Source organism: Vanessa cardui, chromosome 10 (genome assembly GCF_905220365.1).
Source record: "Vanessa cardui chromosome 10, ilVanCard2.1, whole genome shotgun sequence".
NCBI classification, from domain to species: Eukaryota; Metazoa; Arthropoda; class Insecta; order Lepidoptera; family Nymphalidae; genus Vanessa; species Vanessa cardui.
The window spans coordinates 9,325,463-9,347,261 of NC_061132.1; the positions used below are offsets into that span (position 1 = coordinate 9,325,463).

General features: G+C 31.8%; 1 protein-coding gene across 1 annotated transcript in view; it reads right to left on the reverse strand.

Moving 5' to 3' along the window:
* Window positions 1–20,855, reverse strand: part of LOC124532902 (glucose dehydrogenase [FAD, quinone]-like) — a 25,267-nt gene extending 4,412 nt beyond the window's left edge. The window contains exons 1-9 of the mRNA XM_047108018.1: window positions 20,709–20,855; window positions 19,467–19,507; window positions 13,958–14,197; window positions 11,063–11,234; window positions 7,160–7,359; window positions 5,514–5,638; window positions 5,003–5,183; window positions 4,435–4,695; window positions 3,827–3,978 (exon numbers count right to left, since the gene is read on the reverse strand). Of these exons, the coding sequence (XP_046963974.1) occupies window positions 3,827–3,978; window positions 4,435–4,695; window positions 5,003–5,183; window positions 5,514–5,638; window positions 7,160–7,359; window positions 11,063–11,234; window positions 13,958–14,197; window positions 19,467–19,484 (1,349 nt within the window). The 5' untranslated portion in view covers window positions 19,485–19,507; window positions 20,709–20,855. The remainder of the gene's footprint in view (window positions 1–3,826; window positions 3,979–4,434; window positions 4,696–5,002; window positions 5,184–5,513; window positions 5,639–7,159; window positions 7,360–11,062; window positions 11,235–13,957; window positions 14,198–19,466; window positions 19,508–20,708) is intronic.
* Between the last annotated feature and the right edge of the window lie 944 nt (window positions 20,856–21,799).

Here is a 21,799-nt window from a genome sequence, read left to right on the forward strand (position 1 = left end):
AAAATTAACAAGTATTCACCAATGTCATTCTCTAGGGGGGCGCCAGAAGCGCATTTAAACGAAGAGCTGATACGTGAAATACAAGAACGTTATTACAGGGAACGTAATATAATCATTGTTGGGCTTCCTGAACAAACCTCAGGTAACGCTGCAGAACGAGCTTCAAAAGATATGGCCAATGTTATTCAGATAACTCGCTCAATAGCTTCCGACATCCCGTCACCAGTAAAGGTATTCCGTATCGGCAAATATAGTAACACAAAAACGAGAAAAGTGAAAGTTTGTTTTGAAAGCAAATTTCCTCCAAAACAGCTCCTACGTAATAAAGGCAAACTACCAGAATCCATCAAAATGTTCTTGGATCAAACGCCAGCCCAACAAAAGTACTTATACGATTTAAAACAAGAATTGGTTCGACGTGTAAATGATGGAGAAGCAGACCTGACAATAAAATATATAAACGGAATACCCAACATCATTAAAATGGACTCAAAAAACTCTCAACAATAAATACACCCATGAACAAAATCGCAAGCGATAAAAACACATACCAGCTAATTAACAATTATGGAGACTTACAATGCTCTAAATGTCGCTTAATGTTTCTCTATTTGAACGTCCGAAGTATTTGCAAAAAAGGTAAGTTTGACGAACTGCAATGCATGCTCAAATCCTTGCCTACACAAATTCATGTAATCCTACTTACCGAAACATGGATCGGTAGCGACTCACAAGCAGCTGAGTACCAACTATCCAACTACACCCACTACTACAATTTTAGAACAGATATAAAAGGAGGAGGAGTCTCTGCGTATGTACACAACAACTTGTCACACTCCATATCCGAATCAGAATACAAGAATGGAAATAATTACTTATGGATAAGACTCGAGAATTATGCAGTGGAAATAGGCATTATATATAACCCAGGTCACACAAATTATCAAAATTTTCTAGAAACCTTAAACAGTCAACTTCAAAAAAGAAACAGGGCTATAGTTTTTGGAGATTTTAATATAGATTTATTAACGAGCAACAGAAAGACCAAACAATATAAATCACTATTAAATGAAGCTGGTTATACAATTCTAAATAAAATTACTAAAAAATACTGTACAAGAGACTCTTCAACAAGAAAATCGATACTAGATCATATCAGCACTAATTTAAGGAATGACAATTTTCACATAGCAATTATGGAATCAGCAATGTCGGATCACAAGCAAATTTGTGTTGAATTAAAAAAAGTCAGACGACCATCAATACAAAAACACCGATATGAACCTATAGACTATGACATACTGTATACCATGAGTAAGGAAATTTCAAAAAAGAACAATGATTATGACTACCTACTACTTGAAAACACTATTAAACAGTACATCAGTAAAAGCAAAATTATGAAGACCAAAATATTAAATCCGCCACAAAAGGATTGGATCTGCAAAAATATAATTGATGGCATAAATCATAGAAATCTAATATGGAGCGAACTCAAGAACAACCCGCATGACGAAACCTTAGAAAAACTTTTTGAAAAAAAGCGAACAGACTTAACAAATTTAATTAGAAACACTAAAGATGCATATTACTATAAGAAATTTACACAATTAACCAAAAAACCTAAAAAGATGTGGGAATTAGTTAATAATTTGGCTTGTAATAAAATGAAAGAAAACTGTGTGCCTTTAAAACTCATAATACAATCTAAACATATAACTGATACCAAATAAATTTGTGAAGAATTTAATAAATATTTTGCAACGATAGGACCCCTCTTGGCAAACGAAATATCAAAATGTTACCACGATAACAATGAACATGCGTTACCTCAGGTCATTACCGACTCAAAATTAATAACTTTACAGCCATGTAGTGCCACTGAAATACTAAAAATTATTAATCATCTTGACTCAAATTCTAGTGCAGGCTTAGACGGAATAACAACTAAAGCAATTAAATGCATAAAAGATATCATAGGCGTTAGACTTGCGCACTGTTTCAATAAATTGTTAAAACAAGGACATTTTCCAGACTCGCTAAAAATTGCTAGAATTACACCTATTTATAAGTCGGGGGCTAAGACGGAGCCTGGTAATTATAGACCAATATCTGTTTTACCGGTTATCTCCAAAATATTTGAAAAAATTCTGTTTAATCACTTAGAACAATATCTAAAAAGTGTTGGTTTTATTTCTGAACGTCAGTATGGTTTCAGACCTAAAAGCAACACCTTGTCGGCAACAATTGACTTTGTAACTAAAATTAAAACCAATATTGATAAAAAAAATATAGCTCTGGGCATATTCGTAGATTTGAAAAAAGCTTTTGATACCGTTAGCCACAACCTGCTTATAAAAAAGTTAAAATGTATTGGTGTCGATGGAACTGCTCTCGAAATGTTCAAATCTTACCTCACAAATAGATTTCAAGTTGTTAATATTAACAATACTTATAGCTCGAAACGCCCAATCACATGTGGAGTGCCACAGGGCTCAATACTAGGACCCTTGCTTTTTTTGACGTATATAAATAATATTGAAGATATAGGCCTACATGGCCATATATTTTTATACGCAGACGACACATGTCTGTGTTATTTTGGCTCATCTATACAACAAATAATGTCAAATGCTCAAGACGACTTAAATAAATTATCTACCTGGTTCCAATATAATCTGCTAACGATAAATACACAAAAGACATGTTACGTAATTTTTAAATCAAAAAATAAAATTATTCCTACTCATGATCCATTAAAAATTAATAACATTATTATCCAGGAAAAAACTTGCGAAACATACTTAGGTCTAAGAATGGATAATTGTTTGACGTGGAATGCACAGGTTGAGCACATACGAGCAAAACTGTCATCCCTTACAGGCGCGCTTCGACGAATTGTCCGGTGTATTCCACGACAGATACGCTTTACGATTTACAATTCCTTGGTCAAACCGCACTTACTTTATTTAAGTGAAATATGGGGCAGCGCCGCCAAAACAAAACTAGCTAATCTCCAAATACTACAAAACAAAATTATCAAAATATTATTCCATTACAATTTTTTAACGCCAACCACATCAATATATAAAGAAAGTAAATTAATGACCATAAAACAATTATATATATTTAATATATGCATTCTTATCAGAAAAATTTTAAATAGCTCACTCCATACTAGCTTATCATTTACGATGCTAAAGAACACGACTAAACGTACGCTGCGCTCGCGCCGCGCTAGTTTCTTAGTTTTACCCAAGACTAGAACAAAACTGGGCAAAAAAATGTTTACATATGAGGGCGCACAGTATTATAACAAATTGCCGTCTACTTTAAAATCTGTAAACTCATTTAATGTATTCAAAACTAAACTATCGGAATATATTATACAAAACTACCCACTTCAAAATTGAATACATTAAATGAGTAAAACAACTCGTTATTGTAATAATATCTTAAGAACGACATTTAATATTACTTGAATTCGTTGTTTCCATGTAAGTGACTTTGTGTCTTTTTTGGAAAAATAAAGATCTCTAAACCTAAACCTGCATGTGACAAATTTCATAGAAATTCTGCCACATATGTATTCCACCAACCCGCATTGGAACAGCGTGGTGGAATATGTTCCACCTCTCATTCTCCTTAAAGGAAGAGGAGACCTTTAGCCCAGCAGTGGGAATTTACAGGCTGTTGTTGTTGTTGTTACAGGATCATAAAATTCACATTAATACCCTATCATGTGCTCGTATACTTTTGAGTTTGTTCATTTTACACTTAGAACGATACAATACACAATCAAGTTTATGGCATCAAATATACTTACGTAACAGTCCTCTTGTTTTTTTCATCTTTTAACTTGTCAGCATCTCCGACTGAACCGTCGCTGCACGACGCGTAATAACCGCCGAAGAAGAATTGCACGTCCGGGTGGCGTCCTCCGGCTGATGCGAATCGAGAGTTTACTTTGCCTGTTAGCTATTGGAAAAAGTTCATTACTCACTTTTCACAAAAAAGAGTAGTCGTTACAATCTGGAATGGGTGTTTAATTATTGAGTCTAGAATCCATTCTAAAATTGTATCAAAGACGATAACATTGAAAAATTTAGTAATAGACAATTTTACTACTTTTAACGTGAGGTTCTTCAGTTAAGTTCAATATGCGTCGATTTATCGTATCGTCGTATTATCACTTGATCGACGGTGAATGAAAACATAGTGACAACACCTGTATATGTCCGATGAAAGTTTACGATGTGTTTATTCCCATTGGAATGCAGGCCTTGATTTTCCTCAAAAAAAGAGGCCGAGGAGATCTCCAATGAGAATGACTTCAGGGAAAATTTCTCAAAGGAGACTAGAGGAAAAGTGAAGCCGCTTTTGTCTGCCCATTCGTATAGGTTATGATGGCTATGTATGTTATGACTCTATTACCTGTGACATTCCAGTAGCAGATAAAGGCCCATCTCTCTTCAACATGTACTCCATTGCACTCTGCCACGACAACTCAGGTACATCAGGTTCCTTGGTGAGTGTGAACTCAAGTGTCACTCCTACGTGATTGTGGAGGTTCTGTCCAACTCCAGGCAACTCTTTAATTACTGGTATATTAAATTTGTCTAATGTTTCTTTGGGTCCGACGCCAGACAAAAGTAGAATTTGGGGAGAATTTATGGTACCTCCAGATAGAATTGCCTGCAAAAACAAAATATAAATAAAATAAATTAAGGTTACCATTAATTAAATTATTAAAAAAAAACCATACTCATATATTTAAACCAACTGCTTCACTTTCATAGGGCAACATCACCTGACTATAAATGGCTTTTAATAAAATGGTTTTAATTGTAACAAAAATATTTAAGTATTAATAGTATATTCTGATTAAGTCACGTTCTATGTTCATAATAACTAACAATAAGCGTTAATTCAACGTCGATATCTTTGATTAAACTATATTCGGTTACTTTATAAAAGAAGTTTGTATTAGAAAAAGAAGCACCTCCTTTGTGACACCAACGGTCTTCTTCTGCCCATCCTTAATGTACTCCACGCCGGTGACTTTCTTAGTAGTAGGATCTATGATAACGCGCGAACCCAGGGCATTGAGTATTACGTGTAGATTCTCTCTCTTTGATGCTGGCCGAAGATACGCACGAGCTGTACTGTATCTTGAACCGTTACTAAAAAAAGTAAATGTCAAGTATTATTAAGTTAAAAGTTTCATTGCTACTTCGGAGATAACAATATAATATATAACTACCCACTGAACATTTCTATTCCATTAATAATCAACTAGATACTGTATTGCTGTATTTTTAGACGTGGGAACGAGGCAGGGTGACGAACTATGCAAGGAATCATTATTTCTTTTTTTTATGATTTGTTTTCTGACAGAGACGGTGACAATGAGCGAATTTACTCGTATCACTAATCAGCAGGAATATTTTTATCCGTCTTCTTTAAATTAAATTAGAAAGAAAGAGATGCAAAAAAATATTGACGAAGCTTACTCATTAAATGTCTGTGTGATAGTAAAACCAGTAGAGGTCTCTCCATTAAGGTCGCTTGTTGGTGGATAGCCCATCTCTATACCAGCGGATACGATGTCGTGTGCAAACCGAGGTGCGTATCGGAACTATAAAAAAAAACAGAAACTCAATATATAGTGTACACAGATCTGTAATAATATAATAAATATTATTGGACCGTATTTGTATCCGTATACAAATACGGATATATATATTATCTGTGTATTTATGTATCTGTCCCCTCGAGTGACACACATCGCGGAAAGCGCGGGAATATAAAATATATGATTCGGGCGCGGGTGAAGACGGTGTGTGTGCACGGCGAGTGGATATATAAATATAATATATATTTATATGTAACTTATAAAATGATCTTACAATCATATATGTGAACATTACTCAATACAAATTTACAAAACTTATTCACTAATAGTTTTAAAATATAATAAAACTAACTAAAAAAAAAGATCTAGGTGGAACGTATTTACTCGCGTTTTAGGGCATTGGTTGTCATGTGCTATGTAAAAAAACGTAGCCTATTTCCTTTCTCGAGGTTTAAGTTTTTTTCACACCAAATTAAACTAGATTAAGTACATGGGTTTGTCTAAACCAATGAACTTAATTGAAAGAGCAACAGGCAGTTACTATAACATTTATAATATTAATATAGCTTATACATATCTATTGGTTGACATTTACACATTTCAATAAATTCAACTATTATCAGCATATTTCAATCAATTAACACAAATGAATGAATAATAAGCGTAAACCTTACTCATTAATCACTCGATCCATTAGTGGTAACCGTATTAAAATCCGTTTGCTAGATTTTTAGTTTTTTAAACGCTGAAGTGGTAGGACTTTATAATTATGAAGTAATTGTGAAAACACACAATCACAAAATAAACTGTGTACGAAAAATCTGAAACGATTTCAATCAGTTTACAAATACGCATCGGTTGAGTGGCGAAAATTTGAAATGCTAGCAAGCAAATCAATTACAACCTAGTTTTGCACTTAAAATATTGTTTAGGATTTAGGATACATACGTCATTTTTCATTTACTTCATAATGTAAGAAAACAATATTTAAAAATCATGTCGATTTCATATGATTGTAACTGAAATAATCAAAGTCAACTAATAAATGGCCTACTTGCTAAATATCACGACCTATAAAGATGATATATTATGTCTGTAGTATTATTAGATGTCTTAATTATAATATTAATAAACAATATTTCGTGCTCGGCGGTGAAGGAAAACATCGTGAGTTTGATTTATATGCAAAACTAAGAGTCGCTCAGTGAAATACTCTTTAGTCTTGTTAACAATAAAGGAACACAATTTATCAGGGAGCCATTTACATTATATATTTCGTATTGTATTATACGAAATAACGATAATGTACTTATTTTGTATAATTTGTACTCTAACTCCAACCAGTTTTAACTGGTTTAGCGGAGTACAAATTATACAAATATGACTTTCGAGTTTTCTCTTTTATATTATTATGCATATTTAATAAACAAGTAATTGAATTTTAGGGAGATTTTGTCTTTGTTTTCTACCGTATATCGTTAACAGTTAACCGTTTATATTGAGTATCATATTATAATATCTTACTCTCTGCACTGGTAAGGGACCTCCAGTATTGTGATACTGTCCCGAGACTCCTTTGTCAATTTCCCTGTTGTCTTCACTCTTGAGGAAGTAGGGGAGCACCTCGAACCATGACCAACCTGTCGCTCCGTTAACCGCCCATCCATCATAGTCAGCAGCATTCCCGCGCATGTACATCATACCATTTATTGTCGAACAGCCTCCTGTATATCGATACAGAAATACATATTTAAAAAAGATATATTTAAAATATTTAAATTTATTTTTTTAAATCAGAACATTGATTAGAAACAGATCAAGGTCGCTTTATATTAAAATTTAAGAACTAGAAATATAGAAATAGTGTAATATTATCTATCGTGTTGGCATATAATCAACACCAAGTTTTTGAATTGTGCCCCCTCTATCAATGAGTGTGCCAGTGTAGCTACAGGCACAAGGGATATAAAATTTTAGCTCCCAAGTAGTAAATATTCCTTAGAGCGCAATTGACCATGGGCGGTGGTGACCACTTACCACCAGGTAGCGAATTTGCCGGTCCACCTATCTGTATAATTTTAAAAAAAACACCAAAAATTGAGGCACAGTTTTACGTTATTGCTCTAATTGTTCTGAGCCCATTTCCTTAACCAAAAACTGACGAGGCAAAATACAAATAAAAACTATTTATATTAATAACCATATGCTTATGCAAATATTGTCAGCGCTCGCATAATAATTCGTTGTTAAATAATGCAGTTTAATAAATTATTCATCATAATACACTTTTGAGTCCAAATTATTGTTTACGTCTGCCTTTGAAGATTTATATTGACCTTGCACTATGTTCACGCGTTTTTGACATGGTACTGCATAAAAGTCTGCTGACAAGGTCAGCGATTCGTTCCTAACTAAACTACATTACATGACTTCACGATACTACAACACCAAATTGAAATATGTCCTTAATCTATATATATAAAAATGAGTTGCTGTTCGTTAGTCTCGCTAAAACTCCAGAACGGCTTTACCGATTTGGCTAATTTTGGTCTTGAATTATTGGTGGAAGTCCAGGGAAAGTTTAGAAGGTGAGAAAGTATGATAAAAATGCTAGGAATATAATAAAAAAAAAAATCTTTGTTTTTCCTTAGAAATAAATTTATTAGAGAATTACCATTGATTTTCTATGATTGGCGATGTTAGACAATAAAACATTGATGATTTAAAAATGAATTTGCATTATTTAAAACATCGCTAAGTCTATTTTTCGAATATATTTCTACAAAAATAAGTGGCATTTTTCGATGTCACTTTACAAATCAAGAACGGGCTCAACTATCCAAACTAAATTTTCAGGGTTTGTTTGGACTATTTAGTAGATGGTTTATGTGAAGTTTACTCAAAATCGGTCAAGTGGTTCTACATTTATCACATTTTTTGTAACAAATGAATTCAATAAATGGCGGGTCATTTTGTTAATGGAGATTTTTCAGACGAGGAATTGTGCTTTTAAATTAAAAGTAATTATTAGTTAAAAATTCATACATTCATCCACGAATAATTTCAATTTATTATTTTCAAAAAAAAAAGAAACATTTAAACGTACAGCGTGTGCATTTATTTTCATGTCTAAATATACAGAAAAAAGGTTAGTGCCATGAATTTTTATTCGTATCGATTGATGGTTCGTCCACTAGCACAAAATTATATCTCGAGATGTGGTAAAGTATATCATCAGTACATCGTTGATATGTACGCCAAAATAGAAACTGACCGTTTTAATTTTAATCGTTAACAAAGCAAAATTAAGATCCGAAGAATATATTCATTTGCAAGATGCGATAGCGAATGATGCTAATGTAAATAACAACGGGCGATTGACTATATTGCCATCTTCGTTCATTAGTTGCCCACGGCATATGAACGAATATGCACAAGACGCAATTTCTTATGTGGTCGACATAATCGTATAATCGTATAATCCGCAGTGGGATGATATTAAAAACAATTTATTTGAAGAACAGTCGACAACTGATCGTCATGAAATAACAGAACGTGTTTTTCGGCAAAAATTGAAAGCACTTATAGATTTAATTGTAAAATTATGTATATTTGGAGAGGTGCCACATGTACTCCATTGAATAGCAAAAGAGGGGATTCCCTAATGCAAATGTATTAATTTGCCAGTTCCTTAAAATAACTCCGGATCAAATTGATAACGTTATATCAGCTGAAACTCAAGATCAAACTCTTGATCCAGAGTTATTTCACGTTGTCGTTAAAAATATGATACATGGTTCATGCGGTGAGCTACATATGAGTTCATTACATCTATTTCTCGAATTTACTAATTTCTTCCAGTCGCAAAAAAACGCAGATGTTAAACCATTACACGCAGTGAAACTGTGGTCCCATGTGGTCCCATTTTAATTTTATCCAATTCTGATGATGGTATCGATATGAAAACCACATAAGTCTTAAATTTCCATTAAAATGTGCGCGATAAATAGGTAAATAACTCAAAATCACGCAAGCAATTTTGATGATTCTTTTTTTAGTAGAAAAGATATACTTCAAGGGTACTGTTATCTGTTAAGGGGTGAAAGTTTGGTTAGATTCTGAGCATGGGATCCAAAGTATCGAAACTCTTCAATTCTGAGGAACACGTTAGCGATACTCGGCGGAATCTTATATGGGTTATTTGGACATTTGAGTTACCTTTCGTAACGTGTTCAAGTAATACAAGTCAACAACAACAAGTCATAGTCGAATATGATAATCAATGCAACTCCTAAACAGCTTCAGGGTGCGGTAGGTGGGTTATTGTCCTTAGTAAAATTTTAATGTGCTAACGTTCGTTGCTGCATTTCAACATGATGTGTGACCTTATGATGTACGACATACATTAGCTCTTTTGCAAAGTTTTTTTACTAAGGTCAATTAAATAAATAAATATGAGACAACATCACATGCATTACTCTAATCCCAATGTAAGTAGCTAAAGCACTGTGTTATGGAAAGTCAGAAGTAAATACGGTACCACAAACACCCAGATCCAAGACAACGTAGAAAACGAATGATAATCTACATCGACTCGGCCGGGAATCGAACCCGGGAAAGCGGAATGGCGTACCCATGAAAACCGGTGTAGACACCACCCGACCACGGAGGTCGTCATATTTGGAGTCGGTGTCAGCTCTTGGCTGGCTTGGTTTTATACGATAATATACTGACTCGATAACAGCAATAACAATAACAATAATTGTAACTACGTTAATATAATCGTAAATCGACTTTTGAGTACTCTAATGCTTTTCATTTTATTTTTCTTAGGAGGACTGATAAATATTTTGAATACGCAATTATTTTTATTACTTTTTAGTGCATATTAGTTTGTTTTAAAATATTGTTTCGTTTGAAGTCGGTATTCTTTTTGTTAAAATTTTAATTTATGTAAGTATCTAATCGTTGTAACGTGACTATTTATGAGCAATATAAATCAGACAATATTTTCAAAATATTATAAGCAACATCACCATAATAAAACTTGACCACCTATATTATTTATCTGTGTTGTATTTAGTGATATTATATTGATTTGTATTGCAAATGAGTTTCAAATTAAAACTTATGGCATGGCCAGTTTACAATCAATGGTTTTGCAAACTTTATGTTGTAAGGACTTAATTATAGCGACATGGTAATTTATCACACAACCTCATGATTCCTGTGTCATTGAAAATATAGAAAAAAATATAGATAGTGTCGCTTTTAATGTAATTATCAGTTATTTATTGTTACTGTTAGATCACCAGTGTCGCTACGTGCAATGATTTCTATGCTCATCACATTTGGACTATTTAAGTATTTCGATTGTGGCAGTACGAAGTTTGCCGGGTCAGCTAGTATCAAATAAAATATACTCACCGAGCATTTTCCCCCTGGGCCACCAACAAACGCCATTACTATCCTTACAAGCTTTATCTTGGGGTTCCGTATTGTAAGACCAGTCTGTTTCTTTTCGGCCCCAATACGCTGTGACCCACGCTGGTACTGCTGATGCGGTGGGTTCGTCTCCTCCAGCTTCTAATAAAAGCACCTAAAACATATCTGTTAATTAGACAGGAAATTGTTGGGAGTAAAATCCTCCTATCATCCTCCCCGTCTCGTAGGGAATATTTGAGATTGCTTGTATATCCCATTGAGACCCATACTCTTTAATTGAAACTAAACTTTGTTGAGCTTTTTTGAAGTTTGAAGTAAAAACACGTTGCTGTGTTTTAGTAAGGATATAATTATTATATGCTAAGCTGTGACTTGTGACGTTAGATCTATTTGTGCAATCGTATAATTTGGTATTCTGTGACCACTATCAATGAAAATATTAAAATACTAGATTTATAGTCTTCTAACAAGGTCTTATGACAATTGCCACAGTAACCTTATAAAATTATAAATAAAAGAAAAAAATAATAATTTGCATACAAAGTTGAATACAGTTTTTAAAATTTGATGTGCATTTATTAACGAACGGTTATATTGAATTAAGTTAACAATTTGGATTTATGTCAAAAAATCTACTATAGCATTCCACTGTGACCACTCAAATCTGTTTAGTAGATAATAAAAGTATAAAAAATATCAAATAATTATCTGTGGGATCATCTTAATATCGTTAAATTAATTATCTAATTATAATAATGGTCACCTTCGTTTACAAACATAGGCACTGTAAGAAATGTAAAATGTTTACTCGGCCAAAACAACATCACCGACCAAGTTTAGGATTGTTTCTAAGACTGAGTACTCTTAGATTTCTCAGCATTACGTATCACAGTTATGATGGTACGGTAGAGAGGTCCGGAGAAAATCGTCACGGTAGCATGCGTAAGCGATCCCGTGGCGTCCGTCGAAAGACGGAGAGGGTACCGGTGGTTTTTTAGTTGGTAAACCCGGTGTTGGGCGCACTCGGCGTTCAGGGCTCCGGGGAGTCCCACACCCCCCCCCCACTTTCATCACGTGGGGGAAGCGCGTAATGCGTTTCCAGCGAGAAAAAAAAAGAAAGGTCCGGAGAAAACGAAATCACCGGTTTGACTTACGTTGACAAGTCACTTTATATTAATTTCAGACATCGCTGTCACCAACAACATTATATATCATTTATCTTCGCGTTACATTATAAGTTACATTTGTATTTAAAGAAAAAAGCTGTTATGTTAAAACAATTTCGAAATTCATCACAGGCGCAATCGGTAAAATTTGTGCGACATCGACCATTATAAAAAAAATAGTACCGCAGGTCTAATTCGTCGTATTCGTTATTGTGAAATATAAATATTTATATAACTGTAATTACTGTATAATGTATGTATATATATTTTTTATACCTATACCTAGAATGATATACGAATAAAGTTATTTATATAAATATAATGAGTAGTATTTGCGTCAAAACGGGTAAAGTAATACCTTATCTTTACTTTAATATTATAATAAAGAAAATTTTGATTAATTATTTACAGATTATATTTGTTAATTAAAATAATTTTATGTTTTTTTATTACTTTAAACTTATAAACTTAACGTTAATCTAAACAATCTACGTAAAGTGAATAAAAAAATGTGTTTTATTATCATATTTATGTACATGTATAATTATTTTCAACAGTTTACTCAAATTATATTTAATAATTTGTATTAAAATAAAAATCAGTATTAGTCTTATTTAAGTAAATATTCACTATTACTTTACTATTCACTATACTATTATAATACTAGATGGAAACCTAACGTTGTTTGGATAAAATAAATAAAACAACAAATACATATAATTAATAACTAAAATATTATACAAGAAAATATTTATTTATAGAATTAAATCATATTTTTAAGACTAATTCAATTCATATAGAGTACATTTTGAAGTGTTCAAAACAGCTATTTATTCAATAGATATTACGAATTTAATAAGTTATAGTAAAAAAATCACTTTAAATAAAAAAATATATAGTTAAATAAAAATGTAAAAAGTCTAATATCCACTCGTGCGCAGCCGGAACGGGCCGATATCAAATAAATTATATAACGGGATCAAAATTTAATCACAGGCAATAAAAAGTCGATATAGAAAATTTTACTCATTTTAATGATTTTATATTATCCTAACAATAACAATATCAAGTCAACAATGATTCCTCGCAATTGCACAATAATAAGAAATCTGTCCCCACAGTATCTTGCCTAATTACTTCAAGAAACAATAAATTGCGTTTGGATTACTTATATCATTAACGCTGAGCGCGGAAATACGCGTTTAGCCGACATGAATGATATAAGAAGTATACCATTGTGAAGGAATTTTTTCCTCTATTTTACGTATTTTTCACCGGTTTCGGCCGCGACGGTTATTCTTAAAGCAGAAGTGAACTGTGCAGTAGATATCATATTGTACAACAACAGCCTATACATTGCCCACTGTTGGACTAAGGCCTCCACTCCCCTTGAGGAGAAGGTTTGGAACATATTCCACCACGCTGTTCCAATGCGGGTTGGAATGTACATGTGGCAGAATTTCGATGAAATTAGACACATATAGGTTTCCTCACGATGTTCTTCACCGCCGAGCACGAGATGAATTATAAACACAAATTAAGCACATATACATATATGGCGGTGTTTGCCTAGGTTTGAACCCACAATCATCGGTTAAAATGCGCGCGTTCTAATCACTGGGCCATCTCAGCTCAAGATACATATAAAGCTTGTAAATATATTTTAATCTTCATAATGTTATGTATAATAATGAAATATTAAAATACGTACTTTCCATTGAGGGTTTTCTGATAATCTTGCCGCGACAACTGATCCAGCGGTCCCGCCTCCAACGACAACGAAATCGTAACTGTCGTCTGGTTCATCCCTACTGGCTATCCGGTTGCAGGGATCCGCGAGGTCACATCTCCCGTTGATGAACGATTCCAAAATGCTCATAAATAGCAGGAATTGACTGGAACAACCGAGGGCCATGGGTGGACCCACTTCCCGAATCGGGCACGGACATGACTGCAAGAGAATTGTTTAATTAGTCTGGTAGATATAACACATTTTAGAAATTATTTAATAGTATAACAAACAATCAGAAAGAACAATTTTGTTTTTATAATTTCGAATAATATATGAAATGTGTTTCAACTAAGGAATGTCGGTAAGTGAAATTCTTAAATTGTTTATCAATTGAGATATTTCCTCCTTAGAACTTTTTATTCTTTGCGCAATCTTAAAGAAGAATTATAATAATGATTATTATCAATAAACGAATTCTGATTTAGTATATTTACTATAGAAGAAATAAAAATAATAAGTGTTGTATCGAATAAAATCCTGTATAAAAGCAAAACAAAATATGCCTACGTTTTTATAGAACAAAGAAACATTAATAAAATATTTATAAATATATATATTATTTGTTTATTCATATTTATTAATATAATATAACGTAAGTTATGCCAACCATAGGTCAGTGAAAAAAGCAAGGAATATATAAAGGCCTTAATCATGGAAATTATGAAGATACTTAAAATTTAGGAACTTCATTTGCATTTGATAGACTCACGCTTGTCAGGATTTTTAACATAAATCCAAATATAGTAAAAAATATATCATTCTATGACAATATTATATTTCTTACTATATTTTTCAAAAATACCTATATCTAAATACCAATATTTGCTCTATAAATATAAATAGAATAGAGAATAACTACTAAGATGCAGTTTACTAGTATTAGAAGTATTATACATATGATAAATATATCATATTCTACTTAGCATTTGTATAAGCTTCGTGTATTGTAATAATAATAGTTTTTATTGTGCACTACTAACAGTTCTTAACAAATATATTGTTATTCATAATACAACGTCATTCTACTACTGACGCGAGAGTTCTGATAATTTGTCGACGTTAAAAACTTAATTTTTATGTCCTCAATTAGATGTCAAATATTTTTTTTATTTGGCTTTTGTCCTCTACTGCACAGAATATACTATCATTTACAAATGTGTACAATATATACACTCTCTTTTCCCGTTTATAATGTAATGGAAATCAACGACTAAGGAGAAATCAGACGGGGATTTTACGTGCTTTCCAAGACACAAAAACATTACACTAACAACTTGTTGCCTATGGCTGAGATTTTTCTAATTAGATATAACCAAATACTTTTATTGACTCTTTACCGGTATCTACCTGACCGATATCTTTCTGAACTCTGCTCTACATATATGTGATATAAGCTAATCGTTAGTTTTACAAGATATAAAAGATATATTTAAAGTAATAAATGCTGAGACCTTTATTGTTTTGTTAAGCCTAATTGAAAACATCCTTATAAGCACCTATACTTGCGTCAATATATTATAAGAGAAGTGTTTTTTCAGAAAAGGTTTAAATAATATTTACGATTAATTATAATTAAAACCTTATAGTAATTATTACCAACGCCCTTTAGAAATATTAACCACACCTAACATCGCCAATGTGCCACCAACCTTGGGAGCGAAGATGTTATGTCTCTTTTGCCTGTTATTACCAAGCTCACACCCTTTAACCCGGAAAACCTCGATTAATAAATAAATTCCCATAAGTAGTGTTAAAATACTTTTCACATGACTTTACCTGTTATCAATAATAGGGATATTTAATTACTTGTAGTGAAAACAACAACTGGCTTTCTGTAGAAAAACTCGGATGTCGACACTCCCGATTGCGACACATAAAATAATCTTCAGTGTCTATACTAAATCGCTAACAATGTATATAATCTAAAAGGAATGCACGTTAATATCGCGGAAAGAAATATTTTTCTATTGTTACAAATAATTATAAATATTAATGCGTAATGCTCTTATAACTAACGTAACTTAAGTCTAAGAAACGACACCCGTATATATTAATTGTGTTTGTAAAGATATATTTGAATGATCACGAATTAAATTACGAAATAGCCACATATCTAATAAAAACTCGGATTTTCCGCGACATAAAAACCGTTATTAGTGTACTTTGATCGATATCTTTAGGTAAAAATGTATATATGTATGTATTCTATAAATAAGATGTATCTTAAAGCCGTGTATATCCAAACACGTTTTATTATAAAATTCAAAAGTCCACACAATAGGCAGTATATATATTTCGATCCAATATAATTAATCTCCTGCTTGTCCGTTCAGTCTTCACTCATATATATATATATATATGTCCACATATTGAAATAGCCTAAAACTACTGCATGAACGGGCGATTCGCTTTTAACCGTAATTAACTTTAATATTTTATATTATATCCTTTTTTATTATATAAGTAGACGGTCTAGCCGATGGGCTACCTGATAGTAAGTGGTTAGAACTCGAAGACAGGCGCTATAAGAAACATTAACAACAACATCCTACCAACCTTGGGAACAAGGATGTCATATTCCTAGTACCATCAGTTCACCTTACTCACCATTCAAATCAGAACCACCACATTACTAATTATTGCTATTTGGGGGAAAAAAAATATGTTATCTTCTCGACTGGCAATTTAATTTTCATGACATATTTGAGCTTTTATGTAAATAGGAAATATTTTCGTTCATACGAAGTTCTAATAGTAGTATGAAGACACTGTCACAATTCTTGCATACATTTCATTTATAAGGTAATATAAATTTTTTGGCATTGTGTTTGTAATATTTGATATAACATACATTTGATTTAACAGTGCTATCTCGACGCAAATACCATAACAAATAACACAAAAATAAAAATCACATCCCTAACATCATATAATTACTGATAAGGTCGACTTTAATTAGGTAGGTTGTTTTTTTTTTACGCAAACTAATTGTAGGCATAACTTCCGAGGATAACAAATGTTATACTTCTAAGCGATTTACGTCATGGCGGCCATTCTAAAAGGAGAATAGCCTAAGCAAGTAGTATAATAGAAGTAGTGTCTACAAACTCCCCCGCACTCTAAATTCGATGAGAGCCCTCCGGCACCATACTATATTACGTAGGTGACTTAAGATGCTCACCGACTTAAAGCTGTGTTAGCAATAACACTACAGAAATACCTAAAGACTTTACTGACTCTACCCGAAGCTAGAACCCACGTCCTATATCTGTAACCTTATAAAGTAATTAACTAACCAATACCTTCAATACAGATATCATTGTTAAATAATAATTATAAGAAAAATCTCAATATTATATTAACGTACGTATATACTGTGTCAGGAATCAAATAGTATTTATTTATATTATAGGAAATAGTTAATTTATAATATACAATATAATTAAAACTGTTATTAGTCAACATTAAAATAACACATAATGATCGTTGAAGTTTTAATATTCACTTTGAAATCTATAATGACTTGGTACAACCAAGATAATCATTTGTTCAAAATAACAAAGATTATAATATTAAAAAATATAACTAATGACTAATATAAAAACTGTTATCTAATTAAGTAGATTCTTAATGAACTCAACGCATTCATTTTTTGATCCATTATTGTAATATTTCAAGGTTTTAATAAACGTTAAGTGTAATAACAAATTTAAACATAAGATATATGCTAATATAAACCTTGTTTGTTTGTATGTTTTTATTGTTTTATAATAAAGGCTCCATGTGTATGTCAGACTATAAAGTTTTGTTTAATTTCAATAGCCATAATAACATATCAATTACTGGGCTTTACAGCTGACATTATTATGGAGTTCTGTCAAAAGTAGATTCAACCTCAGAATGAAAGAATAGTTACAAACTTTTATAAATCCTTGTTTTGATATTAAAAATGTTATGTCATTTATTTGTATCAAAAAGGCACAGACTATTAAAATTGTCATGTCAAGACTCATAGAATCTCTGTCAAATTTTATTATTTACTAGCTGTGCCCGCGACCTCGTATGCATTTGAATTTAACAAAAATTATATTATTGTAGCCTAAGTTACTCCTTATTATATCAGTTATCTGCCAGTGAAAGTCCCGTCAAAATCGTTCCAGCCGTTTGAGAGATTAGCTGGAACAAACAGACAGACAGCAAAAATTTAAAAAATAATAATTCTGGTATATGTACCGTGTCTACATACATATGTATTGAGTAAAAAAGGGTTATTTTAATATAACATAAAGACATTTGGTAAGTTCAACACGCGAAAGATTTAACCTAGAGACTAGACTAGGTCATCCAAAAATGCAACACTGTTCTTACTAACTTATTAAAAGTTGATTAATATTCATAAATGCTAAAATAAATAATAAATAATATTAAGAAATCTTTGCGGTCAATCTCACTTCAGCTTGTAGATAATTTTGTACTTTATGACTTTTCCAATAACTTCAAGTGGCTTATACATAGAAAACAGGATATTTATACAAATAACCCGTTTTTTGTGAACTTTGACCTTGAATATTTTAATTCGCTGATATAAGTCTTTTTGGGGAAATATATGTATACGAATATATCGCTTTCTTACGTATTTTATTCCTACGTTATGTAACGTGTTAATAATACTAGAATAATACAAGAGGTAGGTATAGAGTATATAAGGTGTTTACCATACCATTATTAGGTAAATTTGCCCCCTCATAAAGAAAACACAATATATCGGTACACTTTTCCAAAATTGTAAATAAGGTACTGTAAATAAGGTAAGAAAGAAATTACTCTGGTAGTAATTTCTTATTTTCTTCGTTACTACTATTACTTATTACTTATTACTATCGCGTATTTTCAAAATACACCCATTCTTTATAAAAATTACATGATTCCATTTTCATGACGATTTTCGTAAACCTTATAATTTCATTGTTTTTTAATCACATAACGCAGAAATAGTTGTAGGATGCAAATAAAGGTGCTCGCTCTATGGTAACATCGGTTTCGTAATTAACCTTTCAAATTACCGACACTTTGCTAATAATGGGTTTTACTTGGGATTTCCTCACCAAGAATACAATTAATCAAATGTGTTCGCGTAAAATTAAAAATCTGCGGCATTCAGCTTACAAAGTGATAAAAAATGCCTCTCATATATAAAAACGGGACTTTGGTTAAACTTTTTCGAGTTGACATACTCGTATATATAGTATTTTTTTCTAGTAGATTTATATTATACGTATTTTTTTATCGTCTATTATTCCTGTCAGTTACAAAAAAAAAGTAATAACTCAAAACGTCAGATTCTGTGGCTTTGTTAAAAGGTACTAAACCAACTAGGTATAAAATGTCTCCATAAACATTATGGTTTTTATAAAGTAATCGACCTTACCTCCGCTGCTCTTATCATCTTCACAATTTGCACTCAGCGTCCTAAAACAAGATTGAATAATTTTATGTAACAACATCTTAAACACGACCACTAAACTTTTAAATTTTTTAAAATTATATATGAGATAATGTGGATGCTAATAGTTTACGATTACTAGCAACAAGGAAACCGAAAAAATAATTTAAATAAAAATATTTTTTTTTAATTTGGAAGCTGCTATATTCGTAATATAAAAAGGTTGTACAAGAAATTGGTAAAAAAAATATGTAATTTCAAATAACAAAATATTTAAATGAAATGTAAACGCGATAGAGTCTTTAGTTAGTGCTGTCAATATAGAGTATATTGACAATTTGCTTTGACGAGATAAAATACAAGTATATTTGGAGATATGATTCATAGTGTACTATGTTTGATGTTCTCGAAAATTGGCACTAATGTATTTAAATACTAATAAAACATTCAATACATGAATATGTCCGTCATTCGAAGTAAATAGTAATCTTTTAGTATATGATATTCCAAGTATATTTTGATTTAATTATTTTACAAAAATATAGTATTTAACTAAATATATGTACTAAAACGTATGTTATGTACTTAAACGTATGTTAAACTAAATATATGTACTTCAACGTATTGATCCTAAGTAATAACACAAATTTCTATACTAGTTTGAAACAACAGTAAACACTGGGGACAGCAAGAAACTGTGCATTGAATATAAAATACAGTTTCTTGTGAGAAAGCGTCACTTACTTTTCTTGTATACACTTTAAAATTATAGGCATTTATATGGATTTTCATAACAGCTCTCTAATATAACATTGTGATAATCATATATAAGCTTATTAAATAAATAATATGCACAACCTATATTCGAGATTCAACAAAGGTTAAAAGAGAAAAAAAAACCTTTACTCACAATTATAAGGTTATTATACGATTTTTTGTAATATTCATTTATATAATATACATATGATTAAAAACATCTCATTATTACTAAGACAAAAAAGTCATTAAAATTATTATTAAACACGAGTATACTTAAAATAATAAGATACGAAGAACGTTAACTTTATAAACATTAAGTTTGGAAGTCTTTTTTTTTTAATTAAATTTAATTTATATATTTTTTCAATATTTTACTTTAGCGTTTAAAAAAATATGAATTAAACCTATTATTGATTATTTTATAATTTATATAAATATATATGTCAGAAAAACAAAAAAACCACCTACCTAAATCGATGTTAAATATATTTTTCCAAACACTAAAATGTGTAATTCACACTAGCGCGCACGAGTGCGCGGATAGGATGCGCGTGAGTTGAGAGACGTGTCGTCGTCGACACCGGCCTGCGCGCGTCTGCCTTTTGTTTATATTGATCATCCGTTTACCACGAGGAAGTCTACAAAGTTATGTATGCAATATGATTTGCGAATTAAGTCACGTGGGCGTTGTAAGTACATAAAGCTTTTTCGGCTTTCGCTGAGGATTTTTTTTATATCCTGACATAGGAGATAGATCATTTTCTCTTCTTTGGGTTTTTAATAATTGATTTAGTATTAAGACAGAATTACGAAAATAATGGACTTATATCATAAGAACCTCTAAGAAAAAATGAAATTGTAATGGCATATTCGTATATATAAACAAATACTTCAATGCATATGCTGTATATATACGTTGTTGTCTGTACAGTTAACACTAATGACTTTTTAGTCTTGTTTGGTTACTATTTACACTATATATTAATTATTATTTCTATAACTTTCTAAAAATTCACTTGGTGCTAGGGCTTTGTGCAAGCCCGTCTGGGTAGGTACCACCCACTCATCAGTTATTCTACCGCCAAACAACAGCACTCAGTATTGTGTGTAACTACAGGCACAAGGGACATAACATCTTAGTTCCGAAGGTTGGTGGCACATTGACGATGTAAGGAATAGTTAATAATTCTTACACCGTCAATGTCTATGGGCGATGGTGACCACTTACCATCAGGTGGCCCATATGCTCGTCTGCCAACCTATACCATAAAAATATATATATATATAATCAAAGTTTTTATGAGATTTAGGCACGGACAATTTTACTACTTCTTAATTATACTATTCCTCAGAAATGTGTATCTAATACACATTTACAAAAATCACCACCATGATCATCTTCCGAGAAGCTATCAGGGTCACTTAATATTATCTACGCATATGAGATAAAGTTAGCGATTTCCATTTAAAATCGTCCCGTGAATTGATATTTTAAGGCTGTACATGTTGCCAAATGCTAAGCGTTGCGGGGAGAACAGTTTCTTATATCTACATACATT